This window comes from Sphaerulina musiva (genome assembly GCF_000320565.1).
Source record: "Sphaerulina musiva SO2202 unplaced genomic scaffold SEPMUscaffold_1, whole genome shotgun sequence".
Taxonomy (NCBI): Eukaryota; Fungi; Ascomycota; class Dothideomycetes; order Mycosphaerellales; family Mycosphaerellaceae; genus Sphaerulina; species Sphaerulina musiva.
In genome coordinates this window covers 3,150,839-3,170,966 of record NW_016017383.1, presented here as the reverse complement: position 1 = coordinate 3,170,966, position 20,128 = coordinate 3,150,839, and the positions used below count along the sequence as shown (strand labels likewise).

The 20,128-nt window shown below is 53.9% G+C and overlaps 8 protein-coding genes across 8 annotated transcripts; 2 read left to right on the top strand and 6 right to left on the bottom strand.

Moving 5' to 3' along the window:
• Positions 1-466: 466 nt before the first annotated feature.
• On the bottom strand, positions 467-4,254 carry SEPMUDRAFT_146366 (uncharacterized protein). Its single transcript, XM_016903605.1, has one exon. The coding sequence runs from the start codon at positions 4,041-4,043 to the stop codon at positions 531-533; it is 3,513 nt and encodes a 1,170-aa protein (XP_016765429.1). The 5' UTR covers positions 4,044-4,254; the 3' UTR covers positions 467-530.
• A 235-nt stretch (positions 4,255-4,489) lies between these two features.
• SEPMUDRAFT_146365 (RNI-like protein) lies at positions 4,490-6,971 on the bottom strand. The gene is made up of 2 exons (XM_016903604.1): positions 5,368-6,971; positions 4,490-5,294 (listed from the first exon to the last, which is right to left on the bottom strand). The coding sequence occupies exons 1-2, from the start codon at positions 6,828-6,830 to the stop codon at positions 4,541-4,543; spliced, it is 2,217 nt and encodes a 738-aa protein (XP_016765428.1). The 5' UTR covers positions 6,831-6,971; the 3' UTR covers positions 4,490-4,540.
• Positions 6,972-7,667: 696 nt separating this feature from the next.
• On the bottom strand, positions 7,668-9,104 carry SEPMUDRAFT_130080 (DUF1295-domain-containing protein). Its single transcript, XM_016902333.1, has 2 exons — positions 8,532-9,104; positions 7,668-8,477 (listed from the first exon to the last, which is right to left on the bottom strand). The coding sequence occupies exons 1-2, from the start codon at positions 9,054-9,056 to the stop codon at positions 7,908-7,910; spliced, it is 1,095 nt and encodes a 364-aa protein (XP_016765427.1). The 5' UTR covers positions 9,057-9,104; the 3' UTR covers positions 7,668-7,907.
• A 221-nt stretch (positions 9,105-9,325) lies between these two features.
• Positions 9,326-11,713, top strand: SEPMUDRAFT_122702 (S-adenosyl-L-methionine-dependent methyltransferase). Its single transcript, XM_016901793.1, has 4 exons — positions 9,326-11,149; positions 11,201-11,283; positions 11,424-11,561; positions 11,647-11,713. The coding sequence occupies exon 1, from the start codon at positions 9,352-9,354 to the stop codon at positions 10,432-10,434; it is 1,083 nt and encodes a 360-aa protein (XP_016765425.1). The 5' UTR covers positions 9,326-9,351; the 3' UTR covers positions 10,435-11,149; positions 11,201-11,283; positions 11,424-11,561; positions 11,647-11,713.
• On the bottom strand, positions 9,326-11,713 carry SEPMUDRAFT_57583 (ribosomal protein S7e). The gene is made up of 4 exons (XM_016909443.1): positions 11,647-11,713; positions 11,424-11,561; positions 11,201-11,283; positions 9,326-11,149 (listed from the first exon to the last, which is right to left on the bottom strand). Exons 1-4 carry the CDS (start codon positions 11,668-11,670, stop codon positions 10,786-10,788), a joined length of 609 nt encoding a protein of 202 aa, XP_016765426.1. The 5' UTR covers positions 11,671-11,713; the 3' UTR covers positions 9,326-10,785.
• A 999-nt stretch (positions 11,714-12,712) lies between these two features.
• Positions 12,713-14,281, top strand: SEPMUDRAFT_130078 (nucleoside hydrolase; the record flags this gene model as incomplete). Its single annotated transcript, XM_016902332.1, has 6 exons — positions 12,713-12,897; positions 12,982-13,088; positions 13,145-13,207; positions 13,281-13,331; positions 13,411-13,620; positions 13,688-14,281. Exons 1-6 carry the CDS (start codon positions 12,738-12,740, stop codon positions 14,279-14,281), a joined length of 1,185 nt encoding a protein of 394 aa, XP_016765424.1. The 5' UTR covers positions 12,713-12,737.
• SEPMUDRAFT_57575 (uncharacterized protein) lies at positions 14,209-16,385 on the bottom strand. The gene is made up of 2 exons (XM_016909442.1): positions 16,336-16,385; positions 14,209-16,267 (listed from the first exon to the last, which is right to left on the bottom strand). The coding sequence occupies exon 2, from the start codon at positions 16,236-16,238 to the stop codon at positions 15,126-15,128; it is 1,113 nt and encodes a 370-aa protein (XP_016765423.1). The 5' UTR covers positions 16,239-16,267; positions 16,336-16,385; the 3' UTR covers positions 14,209-15,125.
• A 1,307-nt stretch (positions 16,386-17,692) lies between these two features.
• On the bottom strand, positions 17,693-20,069 carry SEPMUDRAFT_153297 (Ferric_reduct-domain-containing protein; the record flags this gene model as incomplete). Its single annotated transcript, XM_016907507.1, has 5 exons — positions 17,693-18,894; positions 19,029-19,283; positions 19,346-19,389; positions 19,560-19,642; positions 19,821-20,069. The coding sequence occupies 5 exons, from the start codon at positions 20,067-20,069 to the stop codon at positions 17,693-17,695; spliced, it is 1,833 nt and encodes a 610-aa protein (XP_016765422.1).
• Between the last annotated feature and the right edge of the window lie 59 nt (positions 20,070-20,128).

The window sequence follows — 20,128 nt, the reverse complement described above, 5'->3', positions numbered from 1 at the left end:
CTCTGCCGCGCAGCAGTCCAACGTAAGAGGCAAGTAAGGTAAGTTCAAGTCGCAGCAGCGCCCGAAGCCGGTGCTCTGTTACATATGTATTATTCAGTGCTGGAGGCAGGTGGTGGGAGGTACCTTGGTATAGGACAGGAGACAGGGTCGTCGGCCATTCGCCGACATGTGACAATTGAGACCAGCCGGACAGGACAAGCCAATTAGCCAAGCCATCCGATGGGTCGACCGTCCTGGAACATTGTCGCTCTCCAGTGTCTCCACATGGAGCTTCTGGTTAGCGCCCGCCCCGCCCCGCCCCGCCCCGTTCACTCTCACGATTCCATCTCCATGTATTATCAAGGACGGAGCACAGCACACTAGTGCTCGGCCGGCACTGCCGATAACTATAACTACGAGCTAGGGATACAGGCTTTTTACAGCTTTTGTTGGTACATGTCGAGAAAGGACCGGTAGACGGCGAGATGCGGATAACGGAAGTATATGTATGCCCTGCGCTTCTGCGTACCTCGCCAACTACACAACGCTACCTACTTGCTACCTGACTTCTGATGTGCAATCGACACGGGAGTGAGTCTCCGTGGAGGCGACGAAACGCCATTCACGCCCTCGCCATCAACGAATGTTTGCTGTCGGGGGCGTGCGTCCATCGAAGCATTCAGGTTCGTGACGAAGTTGCCACTATCAACCTGGGACATGCCTCTCGAGGGTATAGAGACAGGCATATAGTCGTACCGAACATCAATGGGCAAGTCTCTGAGCTTCGGATGGAGATTCTTCATTACTTCGTCCAGACGCACGTAACGGAGTACAGCTTCGCCGTCACGCAGCCGAGCTCTCATCTCAGCCACGGCGTTGATCCGGTCCGCAGCTCTTTGCACGTCCTCTTCGAAAGACAGCCGGCTGTGAAGGTCGCTGTCCAGGACTTGACCGGGTGGCAAATGCTGCGGTAGGCTCGCGAGAACAGAACCAATCAAATCCTGGTCAGTGTCCAAGACGTCTTTGGTGGCCCAGGCGTTTGCTAAGCTGGCCTCATACCCAGGAGCGCTCTTGGGCAGCATCAGTTCAATGCCTTGTTTTCCAACGAGCGGCGCAGCTTGCATATTTGTTATCCAGTGTGGGGCATCGGCGCCAGCCGGTAGTGTGGCAGAGGCGTCCTGATGCTCCTGCTTGAGGACTTGAAGCGGTGTGAAGTATTGAATCAAGTAATCAAGAGCCGCATCACTGTCGAAGCTGAAGGCTGAGGCCGGATGGAGCACATGCGATATTGCTATGGGCAATGAAATGGCCACTCGCTCGAGGTACCTAAGCTTTGTTGCGGCCATTTCTTGCTTGACACGTGCTCGCTCTTCTTCTGCTCTGCGCTCTTCTTCCGCTTTGCGCTGTTCTTCTGCTCTGCGCTGTTCTTCTGCTCTGCGCTGCTCTTCTGCTCTGCGCTGTTCTTCTGCTTTGCGCTGTTCTTCTGCTCTGCGCTGTTCTTCTGCTCTGCGCTGTTCCTCTGCTCTGCGCTGTTCTTCTGCTGCTCGCGCTTCTTCCTCGCGCCGAGCCTGCTCCGCACGGCGCTCTTCTTCGGCCAGTCGAGCCCTTTCTGCTTCAGCACGTTCCGCTGCAGCGGCTGCTTCTGCCTCACGATCCTGAATACGCTTCATCTCGGCCAACTGTGCCTCGTTCGCAGCGTGCATCTCGGATGTTTCAGATGGTGCCGCAGTGTCTTTATCTTCTGCAACCTCTTCCAGTGGCTGCAGAGGTCGTTCAGTAGTAGCGCGCAAGGAAGACGACTGTCGACGAAGTCGTGGAGATGTATCTACGTTTGGAGTCGTCGACGAGCTGGTACGGTTCTTGGATCCAGACCCTCGCACATCTGCTGCGTTACTCGGAGTTTTCGTCGAAGCGCCTTCCTCTCGCTCGTTCCCCGTCCCCGTCGCGTCGTCAGAGCTGGACGCATCTGAAGACTCATGTGATGGTGCTCTGCCGCTGGCCACGCGCATGTCGCGCTTTGACATGAGTCGTCGCCCGTTCTTGCGTCGTGGTGCCTGGTCCTCGTCGCTATCTTCTCCTCCCCCTTCTCCTCCTGCTTCGTCGCCTGCAGGAGTGCGCCGCACAACTCGACGCTTGGCGCTATCCCGCTTGGAAACAGGACTCGAGCTGCACCGCTCCTTTGACGCTGCACTCTGATCATACAATCGTTGCAACAGCAGCTTCTCTTCCCGCCAGTTCGGACCATGTCGTTCTTCTGCAAGCTCGGGCCAAGTTTTGTCTTGGCGGTTGCGGTACAGCGGATCAAAATTGTCGAGCTCTGAGAGTGACTTCACCATCTCCAAGTGCGACGTTCCCAAGACGCTCAGCATGAGACGCTCGGGTCTTTGTGACGCCTTCTTCTCGGACATCTCTGCTAATAGCATATTTACAAGGTAAGAATCGCCAGTCTTGGCAGCAGCGGCGATTATCGCATTATCCACAGGTACACGAGCGTCCAGAAACTCCTTGACACCGTTGCGATCATTAATCTGCACCAGCTTGAGAAGATTTTCATACGAGCGGGCCATGAAATGCAGCTCTTTTGTTGGCCCAGCTCGATGACGCATTTCCTCTTCCTCCTCTCGCCGCTGGCGGGACCCATTGGTGTTCCACACCTCAATGGCGCTCCTCAGAGCTGCTCGGATCTCGTCTGCATCGTCCGTGTCGTCGGTAACAACATCCAGCGCCTGCTGGCCCTTAAGATTCTGCCTCAAAGGGTCGACGCCTGCACGGAGCAGACTACGAAGGACATCCAGGTGACCGTTTTCGGCAGCATCAATGAGAGGAGTATCTTTGTCGACATTAGCACAGTCAATTTGGCAGCCCTGTTCGATCAAGTAATCCACAACTTCTACGTTGCCGTGAAGAGCCGCAATTTGAAGAGGTTTGTTGCCAGCAAATTCGGCAAGTTCCAGCTGATCAGGATCTCTATTTCGCCACTCTTTGACGCGATCGAGATCGCCCTCTTCGCAAGCTTCTGCTAGCCTCGTGAAGCCATATTTATTGATATGCCGCTTGTGTTCGCGGCCTGCTGGCCTACCCGGAGTCGATGTAGAGCGTCCGACGCCGCGTCGTGGTCTTCGAGACTCTGTGTTGCCGTGAGAAGTCGTCTCTGAAGATGTATCAGACTCCTCCCACAGGGGACGACCACTTTTCAATTCTTTACCAAGGCCGTGAGGGGCAGATCGACGCTTCTTATCTGGCACCTCAGGAACACCTTCCGTGAAGGCAGACTGTGTAGATGCTGCCCTGCGGTGGCTGCGCAGCTTTGGTGATAGCGATGACTCCTTTCTTGCATCCAATTCCTCGGAGTGGAGACCGCGAATGCGACGTCTCGATGGCTCATTACTTGGGCGTTTATTGGGCAAGCTCACAGAAGAAGCTCGATGCTTACGCTTTCGAGGATTCGGCGATAGCGCGATATTGCTCGAATATTCAGGCAGCTCCGAGACAGCGCGCGCTAGCGAAGATTCACGTGAGGGTGGATTCGAAGCAGATGAACGTGGGGAGCTAAGAGGTTCGCTCATGCTGTTTCGATCCCCGTCGTCTTTCGTGTGTTCCAGGCTCTCATCCTTGACATCTTTGGCCGAGGCTGCGTTTTCCACGCTGGGCACCGGTGAAGGCTGGGCGGAGTCATCTTCGTCGCCGTCCGTGGGCACAGGGAGACTGCCTATCCGGTGGCGTGGCTTAGGTTGTTGACGCTCGAGTTTTACGGCGTTGGTCTGTCTTTCGGCTTCCTTGCGCTTCACTGGACTGTCTATCAAAGTTTCTGCCTCCGAATCCACGTCGTCGTGAGGCGCATCGTTTTCAGCCTTCTCTTGCGCCTCTTTCAAGGTGCCTGCGTCCAGCGCTGCAGGTTCTTCACGAGTAGGCGCTCCTACAGCTGCCAATCCGTCATTCGCCTCTCGTATGTCGTCACGCTGGTTTAATTCGCGATTTCCATTGGCGTGTTCAGTGCGCCGATCGTTCTGTGCAGCAGGTCCGGTCTTTGTATTGGCCGGATCTGGTGACTTGCTGCCATTCATACCGTTACCAGACAGGACGCGATTCGCATTCCTTCGGCAAGTTTGGGTGGTCGGTCAGGTCTGAGAGGTCGAGGACGCGGGCGAGGGCGTAGGGCGCGTTCGGAAGCAGAGAGAGCAGCGAGCTCAACCAGACAGTTCTGGCGTATGCGGGTTTTGCTGCGGGCAGTGACGCGACCACCAAGACAGTCTTGATGCGTGGAGTGGAGTGGGTGGATGAAGCGTGTGTTGTGGTGGGAGTCTGGTATCTTTGGCATGGTCCAAATGCCCTGTTGTCGTCTCTCCGGCGTTCAGCGCTAGACCTAATATGGTGGGCGAGCCAGGATGACAAACCTCCAACGGAGGAAGGGACGGTCACGGACTCACGGTACGCACTTGTAGACGAGACTGCGACTAAGTTATCACATGCTTCGTTCAATGCATATACTGGGGCTTTGCCCCCTACATTGACGGGTGCTACGAACAAGATACCCTAACCATCTATCCTACTGAAATATATATCACATCACCGTGCATCCGCCACTTCGCGCACGCCGTCGACGACCTCCGCCCACGCCAATACCGGGTGCATGTGCATCGATATCTTCCTCGTCGGCATGCATGAGCTGCGCCTGACGGGCTCGCCGTTCTCGACGGCGTCGACCACCCCCTGTAGTGCTGGCCTCTTCCTGGGCAATCATGAACTCCGCCCATTTCCTCTCGAGACGCCTGGCCGCAATGAAGTCGCCACGCATTACACGCTTGAAATGCTCTTCCACGGTTGGCTGGTATGTATAGAACACCTTGGCTTGGATGACTTCGGCCGGGAAAGTTGCACTTTGGACGATGTGAAGCCGTGGTGGCGGGGCCACATCTGCGGGAGTTGATTCACCCCCAGCAATATCAGACACTGCAAGATTCATCGTGTGAGTAGTGATCGACACATCCGCGTTTCGAGACAGAAGTTCTCGCACACCAGTCCAGGTCACATTCTGACAATCATAGGCGACTAATCGCAGACCGACCACAGGTTTCCACGAATGTTGGCCTGAGGTTGTCGTGCCTTGAACGGTCTTGCGTCCACTCCTCTGCCGGACCATGCTGGCAGCTTCTGCCAGCACCAGATCTCCTATACGCGTGTTGTCCATCTCCAAAGATCGAAGATTCGTGCATGCTTTAACCACGGGCAGCATCCCAGCATCGCCCATGTTTTCGCAGTATGAGATGCTCAGGTGTTTTAGCCTTTTGGCACACGGGGAACTCGCCAGCGCATGCCTTGTGTCGTTCACTAGGAGTCAGCACTGCCTCGGATGTATCGTTAGGGGCTTTCTGCGGAAACTATACTTACAAAGTTACGTTACTGAGGTCTTCGAGTTCTTCTAGGTCTAAATGGGTCAACATAGGGATAGTTGGGAGCAACGCGGTCAGCGTGCCATCGAGGATTCCATTACACTTGGACAACTGCAGTCCCTCGATATTTGGAATGTTCCCAACGAAGCTACGCACACCTTTATCAGTAAGTGACTTGCACCCCGTCAGGTCAACATGCTTGAGCCTACGGGGTGGCACGATGGGTCTGCCAGAGATGTGATCAATCTCGCTGTTGCTACCTTCAATCAAGACAGCAATGGATTCGTCGGTCAATGTCTCGCAATTCATCAGTAGAAGACGCTCCAGAGTGTTGCGCTCGAAAAGACGCTCCATAAAGTGAAGATCGTCGAAGCCACGAATTTCACCAGCACGAAGATCCTTCAAGAGAGGGCAGCTCTCCACGACTTTGAGAAGCCCCCGAGTGTCGACGTTGTTGCACCACGAGATATTGAGATGCTCCAACCTGGGGCATTTCTGAGCAATCACCTTCATAGCGGCATTGGTAGCGCCCGCAAGACCGGATAAATTGATGTGAGTAAGACTGCTGTTTGACCACAGAAAGTTGTGAATAGATGCGCGGTCAATGCGACAGCCTTCGAGTGACAGGTTCTCTAGATTTGTGCACGCATCCGATAGACCTCTAGAGTTCCAGCGCTCTCGAAGCTGAACACAACCTCGCAGATTGAGATCTCGTACAAATGGTCCGGCGGCGGTGATGATGGTCACTAGAGCGTCTCCTGGTATGTCCTGATAAAAGCCCGAAGTGTCCAATACGGCCCACAGTTGTCCATCGAAGCACATTTGGTGCCAGGACTTTGAGACTGATGAACATCGTATGACCTCTTTGGGCTTGAGGTAAGTCAATACCTCTATTCTCAGCTCGGACGGAAGATCATGCCAAAAATTGAAGTTCGGGCGCGATTGTATTGGTCTTGCTACTGGCCGCGAGAAGTAATCCTCGTCCACTTTCGTGATTCCAAGAACGGCGCCTGATTTCGGCGTGGAGCGGATCTCAGACGGAATACCAACAGACAGCTTGCCATCGTGCTGAGCAAGGACACGAATACGAGCGGCCTCATCCAAGGCTGAAAGGTGAATACCAGGCGTTGTCGCTGCAGATGGGGCGGGTGTTTGAAACGCAACTGAGATCTCGCGACTCAATGCAGTGCCAGGACTGCCGTATGTTGTCCCTGCATTGAGCGCGATGCATGAAATTGAGCCTTTGCCATTGCCGTTGTAAGTGTTGGATCGGGTTGTGCTGAGCCGTGCTATCGAGGGCGAAGAGGTCTTGCGAGTCAAGCTCTGTAGCAGTCTCTGCCGCCCTCTCAGCTTTTGCGGCAACTCTTGTAATTCTGGAAACGGCAGTGACGATGCATTTGGGCTATGTGGTGACTGGAGTGGTGGTAACGATTCGGACAAGTCGGCGGCGGGAGCAGCCATGTCGGCGGAGAGGAGGATATGGTGGTGGTGGTGATGGTGGTGTTGTGAGATGCTTAGGTTACGGCCTTTTCACAGACCTCGTGGCTCGCATAGGAGAATGCAGTAGAACTAGCAGAAGAGCGGCCGTCGTGCGGTGGAAGTGAAGCGCAGGATGGTGGAGAGTGGATGTCTAGCCTGTGAGAGAAGGGCTCATTGATTAGCATACTCCTCTGTGCATACCAAGGTCATCCATCCTACGATGGATGCGTGTCTGCCTTATCGCTTGGGAAGTCCCCGCGCCGCGCTCGTGCGGCGGTCATCCGGACAGATTGGGAAGCACACTCAGCAAGCACGCGACATGCGACGTGCAACTGGCGATATGCATCCATACCTTTACATACCTAAGGTAGCTACCTCTGATGTCTCGGTCCGGTATCGACGTCGAGTTGACCAGCGACAAGTGCTTGTTGGATCCAGTCCTTCGGTACGTTCGATCACAAGGTGTCTTATCCTTATCGATGAGTGAAGGTGGGGGTGGTCGTGTGAGAGAGAGCGGGGGGGGGGGGGGGGGGGGGGATGCTGATCCGGTTTTTGCAGGCGGCTCAGCTGTCAGATAACACGACAGACACCTGCATTCATGCCTGCAACATGGAGTGAAGTGAAGTGAAGCCCTGGTCGTATCACTGTGCTTTCTCACACCGCTGCAAGAGGTAGAAGAGTTGATAACATGCATTTCCCGCTCACTCCTCACATCCATTGAAGACAAGACACCAGCGAACTAGCCAAGGCTCCACACGCGGGCCTCGCGTGCTCTGGACCACTTGGCCCTTTGATCTGGAACCATCCGCTGCAGAGGGCGTCCAAGATTACTCAGTATAAGGTACTGCATAGATCCTTCGCTAAAACTAGGAGGTACAAACTATTATAGCAAAACGGGAGGGGTCACGCCACATCGGCCCCGCGAAAGCTAGGATGTCCGCGAGCGTTTCCTGTATAGCCTCGACTCCATACATGTTGAGATCGGGTATGTATATCCAGACGCTCTCACCACCGTCTTGCCAGGTTGTGCATGACGGGGTTCGTATGACTGCCGACATTTCACGTCCTTTTCTTCTGTTGCTTTGCCTTTGCCTGCTCCACGTACTTTGGCCCCAAACTCTCCATCTCCTCTTCACTCCAGCCACGACCGAAAGGCGAGGGCACAAACTGTCCAACGCGCTCTTGGTAAAGGCCATACTCGGGGTACTTCTGGCTGCTAATCCACTCCGTAAGCGGAGTGCTGCCCTGGAACACCAACACATAACCGATAACACCCGCGCATGTCCAGTTGTACAGGGTGTCGGACTGGAAGCAAGACCATTGGTATAGAAGGATCCAGATGCTCTGCTCAGCTGCGAAATTGGGGTGTCGACTGTATTTCCAAAGCCCAGTCGTGACGAAGCCCCGGTCCATTTGGGCACGAGTCCAGCCAGCTGGCACCTTTGCGGTTCTCAGGTATTCTTTCTTGGCGTTCTGGTAATTCCATTGCTGTTGATCTGCAAAATACTCAAAAACAACAAGAGCCATGAGCACCCTAGCGATGATAATGTCGGCCATGCCCATTTCTGGGCGAAGCTGGGAGGCGAGCAGAAGGACGTATGTGGGTAGAGTGACACTCCAGAGGAGAACCTTTCGCGTCTTAGCAGTGTCCCCAAAAAGCCGAATAGGGGATTTTTTACTTACCACCTGCATAGAGGAAATGAATACAATGTTCAGCAATAGGAAGCCAAAGGAGCCGATTTGCTTCTTGATGAGCTCCCACCTGTAGTCCTCGCTCCCAATCTGGTAACCTCCCTTCCGCCAGTAGTTATAGGTCAGCCTGATGGACCATACTACGCTAAAGGCTAGGACGTTGTCGACTCTCGTAGTAGGCAGACCATTCATGCGCGCCCACAGGGCGTAGTGGAGGTTGAAGACTGCAGGCAGTATGCTCCAGACCCTGTCCACCTGGCTGTAGTTTTTGTTTGCCTCTGAAATGACCAAGAACACAGGGAACAGGGCGAGGGCCACGGCGAGTCCAAAGATGGCCGGATTGGTCGAGACATAGATTTGCTTGAGAGCTTCCAAGTCTCCCAGCGCGGCCCACACTTGCTGTGGTAGCGCGTACAGCTGAGGGAGGTATGCCTCGAAGGTGGTGCTGTAAATTGCACAGTCTTGCAGCGTCTGGACAGCCGGTAGTGCCGCTTGCACTGCTGATTGGACCACCATGGTGAAGGTGATGAAAAGCACGTGAGGCCACAATAGCAGTGTTATTGTATTTTTTTCTCCTCAAGAACTCCTGGTTGGGATCTGAGCTACTACCTCCTAGGAGGTACCTCCACATTATTATCATGTATGTGCAAGCGCATTGGCAAGCAAGGATCAACACAGGGTCCCCGTCATAATGAATGACGAGGGCATACCCAATTCGGCGAAATAGATTGATGAACTCTTTGAACTCCCCACGCAACTACATACCTGTCCTACCTATACGCCTCCGCTTTGATTGCTTTCAACACCAAGCATGTGCTCGCTACTCATCAAAAATAGCTGTACGGTCACCTCACGCAATTGGTCGTCATTCTGGCGCCTCCCTGGGGCTCTACGCTCGTACGCTGTGCAAGCCCCAGGCGCTCCGACAGTCGAGGTCTTCGACGCCCACGCCAAATGGCTGCAGAAAGAGCGAGCGGCTGCCGACGTGCCGCAGAGTCGACAGGTAGACTACCTTCGCGACGAAGTCGCTGCGCGTCTCTGTGATCGCATCCTCGACATCAACCGATCGTTTCCCCGAGTGCTCGACTTTGGCGCCAACGCCTGTAACATCGCGCGCATCCTCACCCGACCTGATCCCGATCCCGATTCTGCGAAGCCGTCTGTCGAGCCAATCAGCCGGAGGATAGAAAATATTGTATGCGCAGAGACCAGCCCAACCCTGCTGTATAGAGACCAGGACGAACCATTTAATCGCGAGGTCGACATTACGAGAGAGGTCTTGAACACCCCCGAGTACGTGCCGTATGAGACGGACACGTTCGACATGGTCATATCTTCGCTCTCGTTGCATTGGGTGAACAATCTGCCTTCGGTGCTCACGCAGATCAACAACTGTCTGAAGCCGGATGCCCCATTCATTGCCGCGATGTTTGGCGGAGACAATCTGTATGAGCTCCGTGGATCTCTGCAGCTGGCGGAGCAGGAACGGCTGGGGGGAATCGGCACCCACATGTCCCCATTGGCAGATGTGCGCGATGTGGGCAACTTGCTCAGTCGAGCGGGCTTCAAGCTCCTGACTGTGGACGTGGACGACATCATTGTCGACTATCCCCACATCTCTGCGTTGATGTCTGACCTGCAGGCCATGGGCGAAGCGAACGCTGCCCTACGCAGAGGCTCCGGGCCACTGTCAAGAGAAGTCTTGCTTGCAACAGAGGCAATCTACAGGGAACTGTATGGCGAGGAGCAGGACGACGGCACGATCACGATTCCAGCTTCGTTTAGAATCATATACATGATTGGATGGAAGGAAAGCGATAAGACACCACAGCCATTAGAACGTGGTTCAGGTGAAATCAATCTCAAGGACCTATTCGAGGCAGACAAGAAATAATAACGAGCAACCGCTTCTTGCTGAGCATGCCTCAGGCGTCCAAATGTCTACAGTCAGGTGGCAGGTGAGCTCTGTTGATCGAAGGGGCTCTTTCAGCTTGCGGTAAAAATGAACCCGCATGGTCTACGGTAGCGATGACATGTGTGCGGCACAACATCAAGCAAGGAATACATAATGTGAGTTTTGGGAATCGTGGGGTATCATTATTCAACCTGCGACAGAGGGTGGAATTTTTGCAAGAGCATCTGTCTGCTACACGCCGCAATGCTCTTTCTATAATATCAGATATGTCCCTGCGCGAGTTTTATGACGGCTCACAGCCCCGCAAGACCAGGCCATTGTCATGAGCGTCTAGTACTCAGCTGGAGCTTGTGGGAACTCGAAGTTCACGCCCTTTCCGGTCAGACGCTTGTAGACTTCGGAGTAGGTGTCGAGGCGGTAGTCGACACCACCACGCTCCTTCTCGTCAAGGATGACCTTCAGAACCTTGGCACCGTCCTCCTTGGTACGAAGACGCTTGCCGACAATCTCCACTGGGTAAACGAGGTCGGCGAGGATGGCATCGTGCACAGCAGTGAGAGTGCGCGAGCGTGGGCGCTTCTGGGTCTGGCTAGTGCGGCTGCGGTTGCTACGCTTTGGGCGTGGCAGAATGCGGCGCGAGGCGACGATCAGGACGTGGCGGTCAGAGAATTTCTTCTCGAGCTCTCGGGTGAGACTAGCAGCTGCGTTAGACGTTGTCTATGTCATTAGTTGTGAAGAGACTTACCGCTGCTGGGAGCGGTGCCAGCCCTGGAGGAGCGGTACAGGCACGAAGATCACAATTGCCTTGCGTCCGTGGCCCACCTCGATCTGTAAGAATCCTGGTGTCAGCGAGAAGCTGCCCAGTGCCCACCGCGTCTTCAAATTCGATCGAGTGTGGTATATGTCTCCCAGTATTTGTTCGACTTTCCAATCTTTTTTCCATTCCACTCTGGCTCTTCTCATCTTACCTCGCGGGCCGAGACGAATTGCAGCGGGCGCAGAGCGGCCTTCATGTCGGGGATGTTGCTCTCGAGCTCATAGAGGGCAGTGGCGATCTGCTGCTCCGTCTCATTGGGCTTTTGGCGCGAGGGGCTGTTGGGCGCGATCTGGACGAAAATGCTGTGTTAGATCAATGTAGTTCGCATGACGTGTGCCAGAGCAGACGGAGATCATGGTAATGGTCTGCTGTACCTTGTTCAATGCTTGCTGAGACATGATGGGCAACGTGCTGCTGTGCTTGTCGGACGAGTGCTGGTTCAGACAGTCGGATGGCAGTATCAAAAATGGAGAGTTTGTGCACAAATGCCCCGTCCTTGGCAGCGGGAAGCGGGCGCGGGCTTTCCCGCTTCCATCACTCCACCCTCGCCGGAAGGTCTTTGGATTCCAGTATGTTATCACTCACATGACGCCTGTCGCTCTATGCAACGAATGAACATCATGTCTGCAGTCAGTAGACCATGTATCTCGACCTGGATCGTCATCTCCTGAGCTTCGAATCTTCAAGAGGGACTTGGCATCAGTAAGAACTGCCTCATGAATATTCAAGCCTCAGCGAGTGGCCTCATGCCTAGTCGCGAGTTCATCAGGGCCATAGAGAGATACCAGTGCACGTGTATATATATTACACGGCCATCAAACACGCTCGCCACTCCTCTCACCAACAATTATACCTGGCAAACCAAGGGCATCTCTCCATCCAGACCGGCAGCTAGTAATAGCATCCCACTCTCGATCTTGCGCACGAGCTGACGTGGGAAAAAGCAAGAGGAGCCACTGATACCACAGGTACCCTCTACTATAGTAATGGGCTGCATCACGAGGTAGCCCTGCGGTTATGGAAGAGTACCTTGAGACTTGAGTATAGACGCCCCTGTTTGTGTTGGAACCACTACCTACATGTACCTTATACGTAGGTACTGTTGGCCGAGAGAAGACGTCTTGGCAACAATGTGATTTTATGAGTCGGTGTGGTACCAGAGACTCTGATGATGCTTCATTTGCACAGCGACACTTGCGGCATGCCATTGACCACGCCGCAGCAATGTTCTCTACACAGCGCTGTTGAACGAACAAGTTTAGCGTACTTTCTTATCCCGATTCATGAGCCATGTCCGGCCAAGCTCGGCGAACCTGCCATCACCTTCCACTACCTCTTCGGTCCAGCCAGACAAACACATTGTCATATTAAGACAAACAAATCATTACATAAAAATTGAGACGACAGCCAGAAAGTTGACGACTCTGGCCATACCCTTGACTGCAACTTCCCTGCCCATCCTAACATGGCCGAACAACTGAGTCGAAAGCCGATACCTCTATGGCTCGATTGCGACACCGGTCACGATGATGCTCTTGCTATACTTCTCGCAGGTCGTGATCCTTTGAGCAATCTCTTGGGTATCAGCACAATCTATGGCAATGCTACTTTGACGCATACTACCTGTACGTACACTGTTGCTCCAGAAGTTCCCCAAAACGAGAAGTCCGAGAAAAAGTTACTGATTCCCAGTCGAATGATGATTTCAGACAATACTCGCGCCATCTTGAAAGCAATCAAGCGTGAAGATGTAGGCGTGCACGTCGGTGCAAGCAAGCCTTTCTGCAGAGCGGCCGCTGTAGCTGCTGATATTCATGTGAGAGCATTGAGAAGTCCGAATTACGTTGGACCGTGACTGACAATCAATGCTAGGGAGAATCTGGACTTGATGGGACGACCTGCCTACCAACACCCGATGTTCCAGCACGGCCAGAGGTGACAATGCCGCTCCATATCAGTGTTCCTTCTCTCCCGATTCAATTGCTAATCATGCTCGATAATGCTGCAGATAGCAGTAGACGCAATGTACAAAGCTTTGATCAGTGAGGCTCCAGGCACGGTAAGATAGACAACTCATCGATCAAGGAATGGACACATGAAACGAATATACATACTGACTGTTTTCCCCCATCGATCAGGCATACATAGTAGCGACAGGAGCATGTACGAACATTGCCTTGCTATTCTCCATTCACCCTGAGTTGGCAGAGCACATTGCAGGTCTTTCCATCATGGGCGGAGCAATTGGAGGTGGATTCAGCGACGCCCCCATGGGAAAGGTGCATGGACAAGGCGAGAGATTTGGCAACTGGACGCCTTGGGCAGAATTCAACATTTACATCGATCCGGTAAGTCCCCAACTCATCTGCATGTACTTCGACTGGATGGTCCTTAATGATAACACGATGATTATAGGAATCCGCCAATGCAATCTTCTCCAATGAGACATTAGCGAAAAAAACCACTCTGATCCCTCTCGATCTCACCCATCAATTCCTCGCCACTGCAGAAATTCAACACGCTTTACGATTCGGCTTCGACTTCAAATACTCCTCCTCCGACTCCTCCTCCCCCTCGGCCTCCTCCTCCGACTCGGCCTCCTCCAACAACTATACCCCCGCCACCACCACCATCACCACAGTCCGCAAGCTCTACAGCCAAATCCTCACCTTCTTCGCCAAAACCTACGCCGACGTATTCGGTCTCACACAAGGTCCACCGGCCCACGATCCTCTCGCGGTGGCAGCAGTGCTGCAGCCCGATTTGTTTTTCGAAAATACGACAGGTACAGGTACAGGTACAGGTAATGGCGAGAGATTTGCGGTGCAAGTCATCATTGATGGGGAACATGGAGCGTCGGATCATGTGCGATCAAACAGTGGATCGCAGTGTGGACGGACCGTGGCGACGTTGCTTCCTGCGCATGAGTTGGGGGTGAGAATACCGAGATTGTTGGACGCGGAAAAAGTGTGGCGCATGCTGGACGACTGCTTGGCTCGAGTGGGGTGAGTCACGAAATGGAAATAGATGGGCACATGCCCGTATCAGCGGGAAAGAATGGAGGTTCATAACCGTTGAAATTCGGAATAGTCGCAATGACTTTCACTACATCTATCCAGGGTCATTCTTCGTGCTTGACTAATAGCCGCGCGTACTCAAATCAATGAGACGACATGCCGGCCGCAGCGTCAAAACCAAGAAGCTCATATTCCAACGTTTCATGTCATCTGCAATTCTGCATTTCCAGAGTGGTTATGAAATCCGCCTATGCCTGTGCCTGTGCCTCTGCACCTAGCATCCTCGCCCTCGGCGCACAAACCGAGTACATCGTCGTTACTCCATCGAGCTCAGCAGGCGCGAGCTCAAGATCGTCATCGTTACGTGGATGCAGCTCGCTTGTAAATGTTTCGTAGGTAGGTAGGTAGGTACATACTTGGAATTGCCTGATACGAACGACTTTCGTCATTCGTATCGTCAATTATTCCATGTCGGGGAAAGTCGGGGGAAAATGTCGTCGTTATGTGGAAGCCAACGTGATCCAGCTGCTGGTTCTCGTTGGTTGTGAAATGTTCGTAATCAACACGCGGCGCCTGTGGCTGGGGTACCTTGCACCTGGGCGCAGAGTGTCGATTTGGTAGTTCTGTGTTCCATAGGGATAAAAAAAAAGTATCGTCTTTCCAATCAGTGAAAGGGGATGAGAGATCGAACGCCACCCATGTCAATCCAGGATCTTCCATCAGCACTTGAGTAGGAAGACTGGTGCCCAGTATCGTTCATAACAGGAGGGAGAGAGGGGTAGTCAAAATCGGTGTCTGTGTCTCGTGGGCACACGGAGCGGGAGACGTGAGAATGCTCACATGCTGCCCATGCTCAGCAGTGCGGCCACCGCATCGCGCTCGGCCGGCGACTGTACGGCGCCAAGCCCTCGGTAGTCGCAACTGGGGACAGAAGAAGAGAATGCAGTACGAGCAGTTGGTATGAGAGGCCCTCGGCTTCCCGTTCGTGTCGCATATCTGCCGGTATATGGAGCAGAGACCTTGCGGTAGTTCTGGATTGGGGCATTCGGAGTGGGCAGTGAAGCCTTCCGCAACGCCTCGACGCCAACAGTGGTCCAGTCCTCATTGTCAGTCTCGTCGTTGGTTTCCGAGGAGTCGCTCGAGTCGCTATCGAGTGACATGTTGTCGGCAGCGTCTTCGGCGGGATCCATGTCCATATCGAGCTCATCCTCTTCTCGAATGCTGGATGCGGTCCAGCTGCCGCCAGAATAGGGCTCTCTTCTCTGAGCGTGTATGTGTCCCGGCGGGATATGAATGGCAGAGTCGTTGTACGACGGCGCATAGCTGCCATGCTCGCTGCGAGGAGGCGAAAGGTTCCCATCGTGGAAGTAGTTGACCCCAGAGTCTGAGCCTTTAACGTGAGCATCCCAGCGGCCCCAGCCCGTCTTGCTAAACGATACGCTGCCATCGACGCCACCCCCGTCGCGACTCTCCAGAGCTGCGACCACGATACGACGAGCCTTGGCAGGTGGTATGCGAGAGAAGCCGGGCACGGTATGGTTGAGCTCGCCCATGACGTGGCGAATAGCTCTCGGCCCACCGCCGAGCAAGATGCGAGGCAGATGGTTCCTCGCGAGGAAGCTCGGGGTGATGGTGACGGCGCCGTCGAGGCTCGAGAGTGCGCCTCTGCTCAGAGGAGTGCCACCTCCGCTGGGGAGACTGGTGCCCTCGACGGCATGGCCGTCCAGCATATCGGTATCGCGCTCGATATTGATGGGCGGCGGTGACAGGGCGCAGGCGTGCAGCGGGTGGGCGGCCAGCTCGGGACTGATGGAGGAGGGAGGAGTCAAGAGCGCGTTGGCGCGCTTCTCGAACAAGGCAGTGCCCGAGATATCGGCGCTGTCGCGCACGATGGGGATACTGGCGGAGGAGGTGGCCGTCGACATGGCGGCGTGTGGGGCGTGAGCCATAAGTGGGCAGCGGGTGCTGGAGAGCTTTCCTGCGGCGGAGACGAAAGTCAGTTCGGTGTACGTGTGCGAGTGGGGTGGTGAGGCCAGCGGCACTCACTTGACGGCGCAAGAAAGCTGTGGTAGTTGCTGTACAACGACGAGCGCGTTGTGGTCGGCGGGCGGGCGGGCGTGGGAGCGTTGCGTTGCGATGCGGCGAGTGGAGACAGTGCCGAGCTTCGGAGGTGGGTGGCAATGGGCGCAAGAGTGACTCGACGGAGCTACAGGAACGTGGCGACGGCGGCGGCGGCGGTGATGGTGGTGGTGGTGGTGGTGGTGGTGGTGGTGGTGATTATGGTGATGGTGGGAGTGGGAGTGGTGGTGGTGGTGTTGTTGGTGTTGTAGTTGAGCAGCAGCAGCAGAAGCAGAAACAGCAGCAGCAGCAGCAGCAGCAGGAGAAGAAGCAAGACATGATTCACTCACGAGGAATCGGCCGCATGACTACCCTTAGCAAATACCTTACCTTACTACGACAGGAGGTACGTAGTGGGTGCAGCACACCTCACACGGGCAGTCCGCAGTCCACACTCGAGTCGACTACTGCAGACTGCAGAGAGGAGCTCCTCAGAGATAAGCTCTAGGCCAAGGCAGATAGGGACATGTCAGGTCCTGTCGGCAACCAAAAGCAAGACCAGGCTCAAGGCTCAGGCCAGGCCACACGCACGAGCACGGGCACGGGCACGTACTTGTTACTAGTGCACTCGGCTATGTGGGAGACTGGGAGAGGCACGCGCACGAGGCAGAATCCCATGGAAACACTATCGGCCACTCACCCCGACACGTTCCATCTTTCTCTCTTTCTGGTCTCTCTCACTGTCTCTCTCTCTCTCTTCTCACTTCCGTCCCGCAGCCACGGCTCTTCTTCGTTGTTTTTGCGTCAGTCCGCATCCATCTACTGTACATCTACATTCCACACCCCAAATCCACCGACGCCCTGTGCTTGTCCTGTGCTGTACTGTGCTGTACTGTACTGCATGAAGCATGAAGCATGAAGCATGAGCACACCCGTTCTCATCCATTCCCGGAACTGGCGCTTGTCACGGGATCCGAAGTCTAATCTGAGCAATTTCTCATTTCTCTTCCCGTCCACACCTCCTGCTGACGATGATCACGAGCCGAATGCAGAAAAGCAGGTTTGAGGAGGCAGCCAAGTAGGATTCGTGGATGCATGTCCGCCCCCCTCCTCAAAACACTCTCATATAGGCGGTATGTGTAAGTACATACATGTAGTCTCTGCCTCACAACACATCACCAGTCATCACAAGTACATGGTAACCACTCGGCAATTGCCTCTGCCAAGAAGACTGTACACGTTGACCTCCGTTCGGCGTTCATCGTCAGCCACGCGCGGACGGCAAAGGACTTGGAAAGAGTACTATGAGGTACCACCAAGGAGGTAAGCAGAACGGTCTCACAGACTAAATCGCAAACGACTCATCCCAAAACCACACATCTCTACCCTTCTGCGCCCACGGAGAAACACTCTTCCGCAATTGGTGGCTCAGCGATCGCGGTCCACATGCCACGATCGCGACGCTTTCGGTGCCGCCGTGAGAGAAAACTTGATCAACCACACGCACGACGTTGGGACGTCCACTGCTCACTTCCATGTTGCATGAGAATTCCGTCGACGTGTTCGCACTGTTTCCTTGTCCTTGTAGCAACTCCTTCTGCTCATCAAGCTCAATGCCCTCTTCCTCCGGACCATCGTCTGCATCGCTGTCGATGACAAATGCACCGCTGTCAGGAGCCTGTGACGTCGTAGCGGTGGTACTAGTACCTGTTGTAGTAGAAGACGTAGTAGTAATATCGGCCGTCTGTCTGCTGACATGCACGCTCAACCTTTCCACAAACCCATCTCTCTCCTTCGACTCCACGGGCAACGCCCATGTCACATCTGCAAGGCTTCTCGCCACCCAGACGAAGCGGACCTTTTGTCGCCGGTAGCTGCCTTTGGAAGGCGACAAATCCGCGAGTAATTGTCTGTACAGCGGCACCACAAACGTCGCCCCAACACCTCCTGCCACAAAGAGCACTCTGTCATATCGGAGCAGTGTGGCCGAGTGAGTCCCTATTCCATAAGGGCCTTCGACCGAAAAGGACAACGCATCATCCCGAATGCTTCGTGCCAGTCTCGCCGTATTACCATCCATGATGCGCGCGATGAAACGCAATCGATTGTCCACCAACGGAAGCGAAGCCTGCGTAAAAGGATTGCTTCGAAATGTGCGTAGAAACGGATGACCCGCCAGCGAAATGTATGCATGCTGTCCCGGTTGCCATTTCATCGCAGCAGCAGCACCACCACCACCACCACCTTTGCCGAGAGGAATACTGATTTCAATGAGATTACTACTACTCCCCCTCCCCCCTTCCACCCGCTGCATCGTTCCCATGTAAGTTGTGCTCGCGAAATATCGTAAAAGTACATTGATCGCGTAAATCGCTGCCGTCTCGTAGATGAATGGCCGAATGTGTTCGACGTGGAAGTATAGGACGGGTAATAGTATCGATGCGAGAGAGACGTGCGTGTAGTAGAATACGCGATAGCTCCACGTCCTCAGCACTGACAAGGACGTCGTGGTCACGATCGAGAATGCTAGGATACCGAATACCCCGCCTGAAGACGCCGCCGCCGTCGTCGTCGACTAACAGTCAGTATGATTTGCCTGCTTTGGGGGGGTATCTCATCTCAATGAGAAGAGGGTGGTGCTCTCTCTGGTCGAGAGTAAAGGAAGGTAGTTTTGTACGCACAAAGAACATATGACTCCTGGAGTTTTTCGAGCAGCAAAGACTTGAAGACGTAAAAATTGAGATAGAGAATCGCATGAAGCCAAAAGAATCCCGTGATAATCCTTCCCAAGGCTTTGTGAATCGAAAGCAGGGTTGCTTCCGAATATCCTGTCAAGAGCAAGAGTGGGGACCAGGGCGACTTGAGCGATAAAAGGTAGTGGAAAGGAAGCTGTGAGGCACCAATTGTGCCCAACCTCTTGGTGAGGTGAAGATAGTCTGTGCATGTTTAGTATCAGAGCGAGAGTGTGTCAATCATGTCCAGGAGTCGTTGTTCTTACCTTCTCCAGTATCAAGCACTGATAGCGCTAGCAGCCATCCGGTCCTGCGCAAGAGAAATGCGTCAATTCTTGAAAGAGCCATATAGCTTCAACACATCTCTCTGTCTATAAGCCTGTCGCCTAGAGCAGGCTGAGGCTCAGGCTCACAGACTCTGTGGAGATCGGGCATGGGCGATTTGTTGAACTGCTAGTACACCTAGGAAACTAGACTTACCACGCTATGGCGCCTAGAATCTCTCCCCTCGTACCAAGAAGGAATCCCCATATATGAACAGGAGTCGTACTCCACCACAAGACCTGCCGCCATCAATCAGATAAGATCCACGAGGAAAACAAGGTAAAGTACTCTTCAATTGAGGATAAACAGTATGCATATAGTGAGTGAGTGAGAGAAGGCAATCAATATCGTCTCAACATTTCTTAAGGTAGGTAGGTACCTGTAGATAAGATAGATAAAAATAGACATTCAACATACTCGTCGCCATCTCGACTGGATACTACTAAAGTCCCAAAAACGTCGTGCAGCTTTGATACGCGGCGAGCTGGGCGATTCTGGTGTCGACTTGTTGTTGTTGAGGTACAACAAGCACTTGGAGGCGAGATACGCTAGAATCACACCGGCCACGGGGACGAGGACCGAGAATTGCGCTACTAGTCCGTAAAAGTCGAGCAGGTGACGGCGATCCAGCCTCTGCTCACGACTGAGGTCGACAAAGTGGTACATTTTTTTGTTGCGTTGTTCTTTTTCTCCGTTTTGATCTGGTCCTTTTTTTGGTTTCTTCT